This window comes from Festucalex cinctus, chromosome 1 (genome assembly GCF_051991245.1).
Source record: "Festucalex cinctus isolate MCC-2025b chromosome 1, RoL_Fcin_1.0, whole genome shotgun sequence".
NCBI classification, from domain to species: domain Eukaryota; kingdom Metazoa; phylum Chordata; class Actinopteri; order Syngnathiformes; family Syngnathidae; genus Festucalex; species Festucalex cinctus.
In genome coordinates this window covers 16400363-16416582 of record NC_135411.1, presented here as the reverse complement: position 1 = coordinate 16416582, position 16220 = coordinate 16400363, and the positions used below count along the sequence as shown (strand labels likewise).

Here is a 16220-nt window from a genome sequence, read left to right as displayed (position 1 = left end):
TGTGGTTTTCCCCACAAGAAGGGAAGGCTACATGGTTTTATTGAATGTTTATTAATGGGTCAACAGTCAGCCAAGCACACAAACAAGTTACTCTTTAGCTTCTTCGCTGCACCTTTTCAACGTAAAAAGGAAAATACAAACACGAAAAATCAACGCAAAATAAAAATATTTACATACTGCATTATAAATATGTCAAATGTACATCATTTATACACAAGTACCAAAGATGGTCATGTGACCAAATGTGAGTACCATAATACAAAAAAATAACAATGGAGAAACAAACAACAAAAATGGCAACATATAAAAAAATATGGCTTGTGGTTCAAGAGGCGTTTTGACCCAAAAGCGGTTATCGTCATTTCTCAAAGATTGCAACTAATATGTACAACACTTCATGTTGTGCTCAGGGCTTCTCTACTCTTATGTTGGTTGGCATCTACACTATTTCAAACAAGTAAAGGCGGCTCGATCAAGTCAATAAGGCCCATATTACAGTACATGGTTACAGTACATCTACAATGCAATCAGTGGCTGGTCAACTTGATAGTTCAGAAAAAAAAAAAACACGTATGCTGCATCAACAGGAGTGGCACACTTGGAAATTGTCATTCCTGTTCGCATTCTTATATACACAAAGGGCCACAATCATTCGGTTAAGTTAGGAGCAAACACGTTTTTTTTTTTGTCATTAGGAGTCTACACCACCAAGAGATTATTCATTTTTGCTGTCAAACGAAATGCAGGTATCTCCATTCATTCATTCAAAAAAACAAACAAAAAAAAAAAAAAAAAAAAAAAAAAAAAAAAGTTTTTTGAAAAAAAAATATCTGAAAAAAAAAATAGTTTTTGTTTCAAATCTGAAATTGAATTTTATTTCAGAAAGTGTTTATGGTAAAAAACGTGCATAAATTAAAAAAAAAATCTGAATAAAAAAATTCTAATGTTGGAAAGTTAAAAAAATAATAGACATGCCTAACTATTTCGAAATGTCAATTACAGTTCAGAAATTGTTTTTCCCAACACCAAAATTTGGGGGCAAAAACAAATATAATGAAAACATTTGGAGATGCGTGTTTTTCATCGGACAGGGATGTTACATTACCTTCCAAGATTTAGGAGTAAATTATATAAAAATATTCAGCAAAACTTTTTTTGTTTTTTTGCCCATTTACTGACTTGAAAAACAAAATTTTGCCTCAAAAATGCTTGATTTTAGATGTGGGGTTATTGAAAGAAAAAAATCAAATCAAATCTTATCTCCTGACCTTTGCCATTTGTCAGTGAATAAACACTTCCCCCCAAATGACTAACAACAAAACTTAAGAATCCCACAAATGAGGCTGAAGTTTAAAACTTTGTAAACAAACATAATTTCCATGATAAAACCCTTGAACCGCTTTCAAGCCTCCATAAAGGCAAGTGAATCAAATGCAACTGTGGTCACAGTGGCAACTCAACACATGAGCTGATAAGATTCAAGTCTCACTCGTCCTTGAACGCATCATTTTTTAGGCTGACGGCTGGTCAGGACGTGGGATGGACAAATATGGACGCAAAGACGAGGTCACGTTATGTTTCAATGTAATGAGGACGACTTTTTACAGCGGCCTGTGCGAATGGTTGGGTACCACGCCAAGCACGTGTTCTATATTTCACAGCCACAACAGTCCGAATGGATGGATAACAACGATTTGAAATCTTGTGCCAACCAACGGTCGACGCAATCGCGATCAAAGACGCCGTAATGGCGCAATTGTCACGCTTTGAATCAACGTGAATGAATTGTGATTGAAGAGGTTTCACTATCGCGCAATTCCCTTTCACATGTGGAGGACCACCTGCAATCACCTCCTTTATCAGGCAGTCACGGTCGCCATCATTTGCTTTCTTCGACTCCAAATTGCTTTGTCGGCGTTGATTAATAGCAGATCAAAAGACCTAACGCGGTTTGAGGAGCGATTTGTCCCACTTTTCAGATCTTTAAGACGTTCTGGATGTGGAACTTTTTCATGAATGTCGCAAAGTTTAATGGAAACGATTGTGCATGTGTGAAGGGGTGGGCAATATAAGACCATCGATGATGTGTTTGATTTATACAATTAGAAAAACAATTTAAACCTCAGAGGAACTAATAGCTATAATGTGGAATAATGAATTGAAATTCTGTTTAGTATTTAAACAGTTTAGAAAAAGAAAAACAAATAATTTTCTAATTTACATGTAAGGAAAAACTACGGGACGATGGAGCTGCCATTGTTTAGTAAACTTTTTTTGACAGATGTATTTAAATACATTGGAACATATGAGTACGTTAAAATGTGACTTGTACTCTAAAACATAGCATATTTTCCCATAATGCCACAGGGTATTGCACTGCAGGCATAAGTCACGTTTCCATCCAATTGTTTCAAATTTTTTAAGCGAATTTACTGAAAATGTGCAAAACGGACATGCGACTTATGCCCGTTTCCATCTGTTCTTCGGTTGAGAAAATTCCGAAGGGACTCCGCCGATGTAGATGGCGGTATAAACTAGGGATGTCACGATAAGGGCAATATCGTGATATCGTGATATTAAAGCTGCCACAATATCGTCGTCGTCATGTTCACGATATTTAAAAGGAACAGGTTGATTTCCATTTGTGCAGTTCTAGCACCCTCTGGTGGCTAGTTTTTTAGTGCAATTTAATTTTCATGAGAGATGTTTTGGCCCTTCTATGTTTAAAATCTACGCTAATTGTCAGATGAAGGGGAACGTAATATGTTTGTGAAGCAAGTCAATATGTGGAGGAACTCAATGTGTGCGTGCATTAGCAAGTAAGCGTCTCAATATTGTTATTAGAGATTGTAGGTGGTTTATATGCATTGCTGTTATGTATAAAAGCACAATATTGTGTTTTTTTGGTATGAGCTCTTTTTTTGTTTTTGTGTTTTTTAAAACAATATTGTGACCTTTTTTAAATATCGCCAAACTCCCCACAATATCGTGATAATTATCGTATCGTGAACTTCATATAGTGATAATATCGTATCGTGATGTTTGGATATCGTTACATCCCTAGTATAAACCATACAGATGTGATCCCCACCAGTAATGTAAAAGAAGAACAGGAAGCGACTGCGCACGTGCGACGTATATCCGGTCTTGTCAGCGTGTATTCACAAAACCTGTTTCCATAGACAAAATTCACATTTTCCTTTTTCGACACACTTCAAAATCCATCCCCTCCAAGCGTAAAAAACGTTTTGCGAATTTTGGGCCTCTTTTTCGAATATCTAGCGTTTCCATTCAGTTTTATTTTCACATTTCTTGAAAATTCGAATAAAAATGGGTGGGTGGAAACCCAGTGATATTTTATTTGGAACATTTAGCTACAAGTACATTTCAACATACTATTTGCGAGTATGTTGGAACATATTTGAGTACCTTGGAACGCATTTGCGAGTACGTTCGAACGTACTCGGCAGTCAAAAATGTTGACTCCACATTGGCAGTTGCACACTTTTGTAAAAAAGTGAAATAAAAATTCCATATTGGTTTTTCGTGAAAAACAAAAAACAACAACAACAAAAACTGAGTATAAGTTATGAAGAAACTTTTAAAAAGGTGGTGGGGGCGGGGTGGGGAAATCCCAATTTCTAAAAAAATGAAAAAATAAGTAAAAAATTTTTATCTGAGTTTTTCGTGTAAACACCTTTTAGGTTTGACCATATGGAAACTTTTATGTATAAAAACAATATAATTTATTTCTGAAAATGGCGCAAAAACAAAAATAAAAAATTTAAACAATATTTTTTCTGATTAAAAGTAAACTTGGCGATTCGTGCATTTCATCGAGTGGCGACATTATTTTTTGTTCCAAGATGAGAATTAAGTTCAGCGACCGATTACATGTGAGCTTTTACCCGACATGCAATTGTGGAAACAAACAAAACTTCAGACGTAGTCAGTGCTCATAATATGCGATAATAAACACTTGTTGGCTCGTCATAAATTTAATGCGGCCTTTGCTGGACTTTCTCAATGAATAAAAAGGTTCCTGGGGGGTGCCAGTAATTAGAAACACATTTAAAGCTTATCATAATCATCTCAGATCAACAACAAAAAGGATCAAAACAAACTTTACATAGAGTCCATCCCATCCTGACATGCCTCCGTCACCTCCATCGTGGTATGCAGCGTCACATGAGACCCGGTGTGGGTTGCGGGGGGGAGGGTGGGGGTCCCTACATGATGCTGATGCTGCGGTTGAGCTCACACTGGGCGTTGTTGTTGATGTTGGGGTTGGCGTTGCGGTTGCTGACGTTGGACGGCGCCGTCGCGGGGCCGCCGGCGTCGTTGGGGCAGCCGTGCTGCAGCAGGATGTCGGCGCACTCCTGGCTGCCGGCTCGCCGGGCGTACGAGAGCGCCGTCTGGCCGCGGGCGTCGCGACTCTTCACGTCCACGCCGTACTGTCACAGGGGAGGACAAGCGACTGTTTGAGGGAACAGCCATAACTCGTTTTCTGACATTTAACATCCATTTCTGGAAGTGGTCAAGTCAAGTCAAGTCAAGTCATCTTTATTTATATCGCGCTTTCACCAATTCGGATGTGAATGAGGATTAGAGCGATTTTGAGCAGCGTATTCAAGGTTTTAATATAAATGTTCTTCATTGAGGACACTTGCAAGTATTTGCTCCATTCTATTCAGGATTTTTTTTGTAAACTATTTAAAATGTTAAGATAAAAAGTATTCAATGTAGTGGTCACATATTTTGAATTAAAAAACAAACAAACAAAAAAAAAACTGTTAAAATGGTTTTGTATAAAATATCTCACAGAGAAGATGGCGTAAAAAAAAAAAATTGGACAATATGTTTATCTTGGTAGTCAGGAAGAGATATTTTTTAATTCGCAAAAAAACAAAAATGTTAATGAGTTAGAATAAATGGATATAAATTTTTTTTTTGAATTTTAACCCTGAAAATTAAGAAAACGTTCAGCCAGAAAGACAACACCCCTGCCCAAAAAAAATAAATAAATATATATATATAATTATATATATATATATATATATATATATATATATATATATATATATATATATATATATATATATATATATATATTTCACCCAAACATTAAAATTTGCTCCAAATTTTTGTTGTTAAATTGTAACTTTTTAAGTTGTAATTTCAAACAGAAAATGTTTACAATTATTTTTTTAAACAATAATAATAATAATAATAATAATAATAATAATAATAATAATAATTATTATTATTATTATTATTAATGATAATATAATTTTTTTAATAAGTAGGTACCAGGGATGAAATTTAAATTTTAGTTCTAAATTATCAACAATATAATTTGTATTTTTAAAAGTGTAGCGTAACAATTTAAAATAAAAATTAAGATCAAGCAAAAAAAAAATTAACCAGTAAACAATCTTTAGTTTCACAATTTTTCGAGCTGAAATGGTTAAAAAAAAAAAAAAAAAAAAAGAGCCAGTTTGTCATCTGATAAAGACGTGAAAAGATAAGAAGCAAATGTTAACTTACTCTAAATGTAAATTTGAATTTTAAATATCAATTTAAAAATAAATAAATAAATACAAAGTAAAAGGTCCGGGAAAAAACATTGTACTGAATGTTGTTATAAAAACTACTGAAGTTCTGATTTTTTTTCTCTAATATAATTTTATTAATACCGTACATTCTCATAGCATATTTCTGATTTGATTTCAATCCATTTCATAAGTTCAAGAAGGAGTGCAAAACATGACAGTTGTACTTTTTTTTTGTGCTGTTATTTGTCTACATATCAGGTTTTCAACAATGAAAGGTTAGAGTTTGTTTCCATGACGAAAGCAAAGGTCAGCCATAAAAATGTGGTTCATAATTGCCCTTATTAGTTTTAAGAAATTCTTAGAAGTATAATTCTGTTTGAACTGGAGGAATGTCATCATTGTACGATCTTAACAAGCTGCAGCTGATTTCCTTCCATCTCTTCCCAAACATCAATTTGTCAAGTTGTGAAGCGGCGATTGTTTGCCACTCACCCAGATGAGCAGCTGCGTGATGACCACGTTGGCCATGGCGCACGAGAGGTGCAGCGCCGTGCGGCCGTCGCCGTCCCCGTACGTCTCGTTGACCTCCTCCTTGGTGCCGTGGGCCAGCAGCACCACCGCCAGCCTCAGGTCGTCCTCCACCACCGCCCGCAGCAGCTGCTGGCCCAGGGGCACGTCCGACTGGGGCGCGCCCACCAGGAACAGCTTCTGCTCGTACTTGGCTCGGATCCAGCGCTCCTTCTCCTCCCTGGGAATGAATTCACTTCTTAATAAATCACAAAAAATATCGCATTAATCATGTATTAACGCAGATTAATCACACTATTAATTTTAGGGGTGTTAAAAAAAATCGATTCGCCGATATATCGCGATACTACATCGCGCGATTCTCCAATCGATTCAATAAAAAAAAAATCGATATTTTTTTTTTTTTTTTTTTTTTAAGAGCTCAGAATTGTTCATTCGGTAGTCTTACCGATTCAACGTCTTATCATCATTGCCTTTTTTTTTTTGTGTGTGTGTGTGAATCGATTTTTAAACTTCCATTTTTAATGGAAAAATATTCAACAAAACGTCTGACTTCGGGTTAGGATTCACACCTTGAGCATGGAAGAATGTTATATGAACGGAACATTAAGCCTTAATATTTTATTTTAATGCTGTTCAAACATGAAACAGATTACAACCTCTATAAGACTGAAATTTCAGATAAATAAATAATACATTTTCATATAAATCTTACACTCTACAAGCTTACTGATTAGTATTTTCTAAATTTGAATGAAAAAAAATCGCAACAATCGACTTATAAATTCGTATCGGGATTAATCGGTATCGAATCGAATCGTGACCTGTGAATCGTGATACGAATCGAATCGTCAGGTACTAGGCAATTCACACCCCTAATTAATTTTGACCGCAGAATAGCTTGACAGCAGATGGTTACGTTAAAGGTAGAACAGGTTGTGCTTGAGCAATAAACATAACTACATGCATTCAAGTAAAGCATTTAATAAATGTTTGCGTATGACCTTCAGAATATTTGTTTATGTCAAAAATATTGGGGTATTTTTTTCCCTCATTTTAAATTATGCAAGTAATTATCTTATTAGAAAAAGTGGAGAATGAGAGTGTTTAGTGGATCAAAAAATGTAGAAGACATGATCGACATGTCGAAAAAATTAACACATAAGTGCTCGTCAAATTTGGAGGGCACAAAAATGTTGATAGAAACCTTTTTAATTACCGTATTTTCCGCACTATAAGGCGCACCTAAAAGCCTTCAATTTTGCCAAAAGCTGACCATGCGCCTTATAATCAGGTGCGTCTTATATATGGATCAATATTGAGCCGCCACAGGTCTCGCTGTCAAGACGCTATCGGTGACCCTGCACGATCGGTGACGCGCATGCGCAGAAGATCCCGCCATCTTGGATCGCTAGCTAATACTAATACTTTACCTCAGAGAAAATAATAAAACAGCTGTTTATTCATTTTGGGAGTGAATGGAGTTGTCAGAAAGCTGGTTTGTAATCTATTAATAAAGTTTGACTGACCTATCTGACTGTTTTGTTGACATTCCCTTTAGCGCAGCACCATCTAATGGATGCATAACGTAACCCCAGCCTCTACTTTAGCGACTTTATATGGAAAAAGTTTTAAAATTCATTGAAGGTGCGCCTTATAATGTGGAAAATACGGTAAGTGATGAATCATGATTAATCAAAATTCTAAGATGTGATTAATCTGATTTAAAAAATAGTCGTTTGACAGCTGTAATTACAACATAAGCCAAGAAAAATCACAAAAAAATAAAATAAATCGGCATGTTTTCCCTTTTGTATAGTTCAAGAAATACAAAAGAAAAATATTTAAAAACAGTCAGATGTTATTTTAAGTGTTAAGTGACAAAAAACAAACAAACATAAAAAAATAGATTAAAAAAAAAGTCAGCCATGTTTTCCCTTTTGTATAGTTCAAGAAATACTAATTAAAAATAATTGAAAACAGTCAAATGTTTTGCCTAAAATACATATCTTTATTTTAAGTGTTAAGTGACCAAAAAAAAAAATCGGTAAAAAAAAGTCAGCCATGTTTTCCCTTTTGTACAGTTCAAGAAATACAAAAGAAAAATATTTGAAAACAGTCATATGCCTATAATAAATATCTTTATTTTAATTGTTAAGTGACCCCCCCAAAAAAAACCCAAGTCATTTTATTAATTGTACATATTTTTCAAATTAATCAGCGCAAGTGATCGGTGATTCTAATTTTATTCCGCCAAATATAATCGCATTGGCCCAAAAACGAAGAAAAGAAAAAACGTTTTTAGCAATTTTTTTTCAATTATTTTGAGCTTTTTAATATCTTTTTTTTAATAGTCAGCAAATATTATTGTTACATACACAGACATTATTTAAAAAAAAAAAAAAAAAAAAAGATCTATCAAATATTGCAAAAACATTTTTACGCTCTCTTGAGGTGTTTTTCCAGACATGTCAACATGGAAGTATATCCCAAAAGTATAACAGAAACAGATTTTTCGGATGTCCACTCGTCACGTGACACCACCCGGTCACGTGCATGAAAAAAAAATAAAAAAATCACATGAAAAGAATTAATTATTATCTCTGGAGTCATGGCAGTGTCTGTACCAGATGCGATCGGGCAATAATGTGTGTATATAATGTGAAATATTTTGCCATCAAACGTGTCCATGTGTTCCCACCGAACAACCGATTCCCAGAGCCGAATGGGTTGATTCCACTTCCTTGGATTAGGCTGGAAAGTGCCGTGAAGGAAGTGGGGGGGGGCTTTCAAAAGGTTACACGTCTTCACCGCTCGCATCTGCGGCGGACAATACCACCTTTCTATTTTTTTCTTCCCATCAGCGCTGTCTGCTGTCAGTCGGAAGCGGTGGACGCCGTCCCACAAAAGAAGCGGCGTGTCTCGGCGACACCCCGGGGGAGACCCGGTCCTCCAGTCCCATCGATTTGCGCTGAATGGCCGCAGAGCGACGAGGGTGTGGGGGGGAGGTATCGTTTCCTCCTTCAAGTCCGTCCTGATGCGAGAGAATAGAACGCCGGAGAAGGCTTCCGTCCTCTATCGCCATCTTTTGCTCTCCATCTTGACCGCCCCCACGCTCCTTCTCTAGTCGCGTATACAAACCCGGTGCAGATAAAAAAAAAAATAAAAAAAAATCAATATGTGAATGGCCGCGCATGCCCAGTGTGCCACTGACCCCGTGACCTCGCCGGGCGGGGTGTCTGATAAGGCGAGAGGAGGCCGTTGTTGGGATGTGCGGATGAGTGACAGAAGTTAACGCTTTGGACTCTCGTGGGAGTTGACATTCGCTGCCTTCCATTTCCTTTCACACTCGGGGACATTTAGTCGCCGTGCTAATCAAAGACACGCTTGCGCTATCTGACTTTACAGACGTAACGGCACTCCCGTTTGATTGACATGGCCAACGGCTAGTCGAATAAAATAATTGGCAGTCATTTCTAACTTATTGTCACAATAGTGAACCAAAACATCAAATGTGAGTGCTAAAAGTGGTTTCTCCTTCATCAGGGTAGATCAGTTTTGGTTGCACCAATAACAAACACATTTTTTAATTCACCAATTTCAAAAGGGGAAACAATTAAATTAATGCAACAAACAATACAGGAGCGCCTAATTCACCAAAAATGTGCAGATGGGGAAATCAGTCATTAAGTGTGCTGCCAACCAGATTGCACCACGGTACGCCGGTGTTATTTGCGCATATGTAAATTAGGTAATTTGCAAACATTTGACGCAAAATATGCCCACCCCAATGCAAATGAGACTCATTGATATGCAGCGTCTAATTCACTAACGCCAGCGCAAATAGCAACACTTGAGTTTGCGTGACGCAAATAACGTTTTTGGAAAGCATGTATTAACCTGCTGCAACCTCGATCCCGGGATCATGACAGCAGTGCATGCCATTTGCGGCACAACATTCATGGCTGATTACGCAGAGAGAGAGAGAGAGAGAGAGAGGAGCGAGAGAGAGAGAGAGAGAGAGAGAGAGAGAGAGAGAGAGAGAGAGAGGGGGGGGGGGGAGAAAGGGAGAGAGGGGGAGAGAGAGAGAGAGAGGGGGAGAGAGATGGGGGAGAGAGAGAGAGAGAGAGAGAGAGGGGGGGGGAGAGAGGGGGAGAGAGAGAGGGGGAGAGAGAGGGGGGGAGAGAGAGAGAGAGAGAGAGAGAGAGGGGGGGGGGGGAGAGAGAGAGAGAGTGTGAAATTTTCTATGTTGATTTAGGACACACAACGTAACCCGGGCTGATCGGCAATGACGGGGAGGCATTTTACGATCATTTTTACGTACCAGATGCATACTGTACGCCCACGCCAACCTCTGAAAATGTATTTTTTAAAAACGATCGCACCAGTAATTTGTACTTTATGAATGAATGACGTCGTTGTCGTCCTCTCTGCTCTGTACAGCTTAATGGCGCTATAAATGCTTACTCTCGATCCAACCTCGCTTTCTGATAATGTCATCTTTCTCGCAACTGTTACTATAACAACCATGTTCTTGGCGCAAATCCATTGCCATGTGTGTTAAATCAGGTGCAAATTTGCTTCAAGCTGTCAGTTTTGTGGGCGTTGTTTGCGCTGGTATATGATTAGAGAAATATCCTTAGTGAATAAGTGGGTAACTGGGCGCAGACTGCGGGTGCAGTTGTGGTGCGATATTTCGCGCTATTACCGGATGCAGCGCATTCTTAGTGAATATGCCCAAAAGTTGTAAAATCTTTGGTTTTATTGCTCATTTTAACAGGACATCCAGGACAATGCTACTAATTTACATTGTGCTCATTGAAATGGTCAAATAATGCGGACTTGGTTTCTTCTTGGATACAATGACGACCTTTGCTTTCAAATATTATGAAGAAATCACTTACCGTGCCTTGTGTAGCACTAGTTGGATTTGTTTAAAACTGTTCCAGTGTTTTGAAGGAAAGTACTTTCACACATATTAAAAACAAGTTGTCATAAAGCCTTACTCGATTGGTCATTACACACTTAATGCGACCCCGTGACCTGACCCCGGATAAGCTGAAGAAGACGGATGGATGGATTTACATGCACATTCATGACATTAAAACGTGGTAGTGAAGATGACAGGCTTTTTCCATATGATGGATTTTAGTTAGTTGAGGCTGTTGAAGTGGAAGACGAAGCGCAGATTGATGAACTACAAAAACAAAACAGAGCAACCTCGTAAAGCGACCTTCGAGATAAGCGTACGGTTCATTTTTGTCACGGCCGCAAGGAAAATGTGCAGGAGAATGTCGTTGTCCTCACCAAACCAGAAGGTTTGGCTTTTCTTCAGAACGGCGCTATTGTGCGTCCAACAATAGCGCCCTAATGGCAGGCAATTGTCGAGTTTTATAGCGTTAGACCATCAATCCCTCCTCAGTCACTATGTGAGGAGGACAAGCCTGTTAGCAAATCAATTGGCCTTCAAGCAGGAAGGGGCCGTGTCGCCCTCCTCTCTTATTTCCGGTCAGAGAGGACCGTCATTCTTTGGCCGACAAATGAAGTTGAAAAACGCTATATGATTTACAACCCTTTGGATGGGGCTCAAAAATGTAAATCAGCGGGCTCCAAAGTTTGAATGAGAGTCTGAATGTGTCGGCCTGGTGAATTGGCACAAGTTAAATGAGGCAGAAAGTTAACACTAAGATGAGAAACAAAAAGGCCAGCGAGAGCCATTAAGAGGACGTCAAGATCTCACAGCAAAAAAAGCAGCCCGGAGGACACTTTTGTGATAAAATAAACCCAAGGGTGATGCGGGGGGAAAAAAGACGGGCTCACTGCTGAGCCTTAAGTCTAATAATAATAAAAAAAAAAGTGTTTAAAAAAAACAAAAACAAAAAAAAACACCTGGAGGAGGTGTGCTACGAGACGAAAACATGTCATTAAAGAACATTTATTTATTGGTTGTTTAGCTACTTTCAACATCATGAAACTACACTTTTAAAACTACACTTTTAACGTTTAAGTTTTAACCAGCTCAGTGGTCTAGTGGTAGAGTGTCCACCCTGAGATTGGGAGGTCGTGGGTTCAATCCCCCCGGCTGGGTCATACCAAAGACTATAAAAATGGGACCCAATTGCCTCCCTGCTTGACACTCAGCATTAAGGGTTGGAATTGGGGGGTTAGATCACCAAAAATGATTCCCGAGCGCGGCCCCTGCTGCTGCTCACCGCTCCCCCAGGGGATGGGTCAAATGCGGAGGACAAATTTCACCTCACTTCGGCGGATGTGACAATCAGTGGTAATTTAATTTAACAGGACATTGCCAAACTGACTGTGGTCAAAAGTCACAATGGCCACAAAAGTGGACTGACTTGGTTATGAAACTGACAGCGACAACACAAGGCTGGAAATAAGCGCTTTGTGAGGCAAATTTCGTATTTTGCGCCATATCAAGACACACTGAATTGCAAAGCTGACAATCAACCACCCAGACTGTCCACCAAAACCTTCGTTGGACTGGATGTACACCAATTCACATGAAGCAACACGCCAGTCGGAGGTCACGGCTCGAGTAGCTCGGTGCTACTTACGCCGCACCAGCTAGCTAAAAGTAGCAACATGCTCCGGCTGGCGACTGCTGTGGCGAAATACGTTGCGGAGTCACTCTCAAGTCCGTAATCATCACCTAGGTTGCGACGAATAAGCTACACTTCTATTCTGATAAATATCATCATCCACTTCTTACGAAAGGATGACGAGCAAAGATGGAGAAGCCATGCTAATTGCTAAGCTAAGACTGACATGGCTAGCGTGTTTAACATTGGAATTAGGTGCTTAGGGCGATTGAGTCCATTTTTTCACAAATGTCTGGCTTGAACTGTATTAAAGTGGAGAACATCCAACTTTGAACAACAAAGGAGAAGGCAAATTAAAAAGTGTCTGGACTCCGGTGAGAAAATCTACTCATTAAACAGAACCAGAATGGAAATGAATTATGCCATACAACAGCCAGGAGGAGTGGCCTATAAAGGTTTAATATATATCACTATAGTAGAAAATATTCACATATCAGGCATGTTATTAGTTTGTTTTCACGATGGAATCAGACCAACTAAATTAGAGTATGTGTATATGTTCAATCGATTCGATTTCGATTCACAAGAGTTCAGTTCGATTTGATTCAATTCAATTCAATCCAATCCGATATTAATTATGGAACATCAATTCTTCTTAAATATCAAGGACACAATAAAAACTCCACACAAACAATAAATTAGAAATTAAATTTTGTGTAGGCAATAACTGAATAAATGATTTAGTTTATTCATTAAAGTAACACGTGTTGTAATCACTAAGTGTAAAACACATGACATCAGCAAGGATGAGATGAAAACATTTGCATAATTGTAATTAAATAATTTTAACTATAAATTAAAAAGATTCTAAATAATGGCCTTAAAGTGCAATAAGTCAGGTCTTTTATAGATTCTCAACTCAACTTACCTCAACTCAACTTTATTTATAAAGCGCTTTAAGAACAGGCATACTTTTATATATGTAACAAAATACTTTTAAATTAAGTAAATTTCGAGAAAACAGTAAGATACAATAAAAATGGCCTTTAAAATTCTATTTTCTTATGTATTTATGGGAAAAGAGATATTAAAATAATTGAATCATGGTTTTATGAATCGATATCAGGCTCGAAAAGGAAAATCGATTCAATATTGATTATTCAATTTTTTTTAAACCCAGCCCTAATATGTTGGACAGTTTTCGTGGAAACAGATACTTGTATGGGTTATGTTTTCCACTGGTTGTCTACAGACGCGTTTAACAGGACCTGCTGAAGAACTACAGCATGTTATAAAAAGTAAAAATGATCATTAAGTTCACTTCCTTGATTTTCATGATTAGTTTTAGAAAATGTGTTGCTATTACGAATCAGTCCCATCATGGCTCACATGCTCTAACAATGTTAACCAAGCTCACTGCTGAAGCCTGGAAAAAAAAAAAAAAAAAAAAAAAAAAGTCGAGTTGAAAGCTAGAATGTGAAAGGAAGTGAAATGGTAATCCGTGCTTCTGTCTTTTGTTTGGAATAGAAGAGCAATCCAAACAGCGGTTGGCTTTAGACAGTCGGGAGGGGAAGCGGAGCGCTTTGAAAAGGACACTTCCTCACCGCAGGAGGCAGAAAAATAAAATCAGCAGATTTAGCATGTCAAAGTGGCAGGACGGCACAGGGTGGGAGTCGAAGAAAGGGGCGGGGGCGTGCTTCAAGGGAGTGAATTTTCTCAGTATGGGGGGAGATTTAGGAAATTGGACTTGGTGGTTACTTTTATACGCCGATTTCTCCAGCCTTGAGCGCATACTTGTTCCCCGTTTGGCTGTTACTCAGGGGACAGGAGGGAGCGCCGAGTTCCCAATAAAAATGCCAGTGTTGCTTTCCAGCTTAAGAACAAGCTGTGTTTACATCAGCCTTCCTGGTAATTGCCGTTTAACTCCACAAAAGGACTGGGGTAAACATCCAAACACTAATACCGTCCTGGCACTGGTGTGGAAACGGGATTCCTGGTGTCCTCTTTCGTTTGTACCACCTGCATAAAAGGTGGCCTGAACAGTAGAAAGGCTTCTTTTATAATTCTATTAGAGCTCACAGTTGAGCAATGGCTCCTGACCCTGACTTAATTAAGTGGCAAATGGCGGAATGATTCTCCTCAACGCGAGCCCACAGAGTCAAGAACACATGACTGGATCCAAATAAAGAGCAACAAACCAGGACAATTAGTCAAGCCTGAAAAGACAATCGGGGATTTATAGGAATGGAAACTGAGACGCCGCGCCGGGCCGGGCCATCGGAAGAGGAGGGCGCCCGTCCCACTGACAACAATCAAAGCTTGCCTTTGGCTCCTCCTCCTCCAGATTGACTGCACGCACATCAAATAGACGCAGTGAAGAGGAGAAACGGTGAGCGGGCGGGACCGAGCAGCCTGAACGGAGCTCACAGTCGGGCACCTCGTAAGGGTTCCATTCCCATGCGGCCCCAAGCGAGGGGAGGGAAGAAGAAGAGCGACGACGGCGGCAGAGGGACAAGAGAGAGAGTTGGGGGCCAAGAGGGAAGCGACAGGAAGAAAAGAAAAGGCAATGAAAGCTGGGCCCCAAACTATCAAAGGTTGCTAAGGGCCAACAATCCAGTAAACGAAGCAGCCAAAAGTGCTAAATAAGTCCTGCTACAGTATATGCCTCCCCTTTTTCCACATAGCACTACAGCTAGCTTCACTTGCGCTATTTTTTTTTGTAGCTGGAGAAGTTACCGTATCATTCCTGTTGGGGCACCAACCAACATGTGGTTTCCCTTAAGATGATTTAAATAAGCCGTGAGGCTAAACAATACCAAAAGAACTGGTTGACATTTACATCCTAATTGCCAATTTTTGTCGGGGTCAGCAATTTAAATGATGGGAAGGGGCCACAATATTTCATCATTGGTACTGGGAGGGCCACATATGGCCACACACTTCTTAACCAGATTTCAATTCTGACGCTTTTCAGATTTCGGACACACACACACACACAAAATGCAATTGAAAGGAATACAAGAGTTATGAAAAACTATTCTGTGAAATGGTTAATTTCAACTCTTCCCTAAAAAAAAAATTGTCAATTTATGTTGAGCCATTATGATTTTATAGAACTTTTTATGATTTTTTTTGCATTAAGTACAGCATCGGCCATTTTGGATAGTATATCCAAAATATATAACTACAGGGTGTTCCAAAATGGTTGACCCCATTCTAAATGCCCATATCTCGGAAACTACTTGATGGATCGTAATGAAAGTAAATACACTTTATGTTGAAGGTCATAAGTTTTATTGGTTACATTTACAAAGAAAAGTACAAATATTTGTTGGTTCTATGACAGATTTTCATAAATGTTCAACATCAAGTGGCAGGTTATATTTTGGAATTACAGCGCAAGCGCTTTTTAGGACGTTCAGAACTTCCTTTCCTGGGTTTTGTGTAAGCTCGATGTTACGCACAAAAACTTGAAACGTTTCTACACAAGCTGTGAAAATTTTAGGTCATTCCAACGAAAATTGTCAAAATTATTGGCCTACGAAATGGGTCAAACATTTTGGAAGACCCTGTATAT

The 16220-nt window shown here is 38.7% G+C and overlaps 1 protein-coding gene across 3 annotated transcripts in view; it reads right to left on the bottom strand.

Annotated features, from left to right (window-relative positions):
• agap3 (ArfGAP with GTPase domain, ankyrin repeat and PH domain 3) overlaps positions 1 to 16220 on the bottom strand; it is a 208439-nt gene continuing 192219 nt past the window's right edge. For all 3 annotated transcript variants that reach the window (XM_077519531.1, XM_077519539.1, XM_077519550.1), the window contains exons 17-18: positions 6048 to 6303; positions 1 to 4454 (exon numbers count right to left, since the gene is read on the bottom strand). In XM_077519531.1, the coding sequence (XP_077375657.1) occupies positions 4230 to 4454; positions 6048 to 6303 (481 nt within the window). In that variant the 3' untranslated portion in view covers positions 1 to 4229. The remainder of the gene's footprint in view (positions 4455 to 6047; positions 6304 to 16220) is intronic.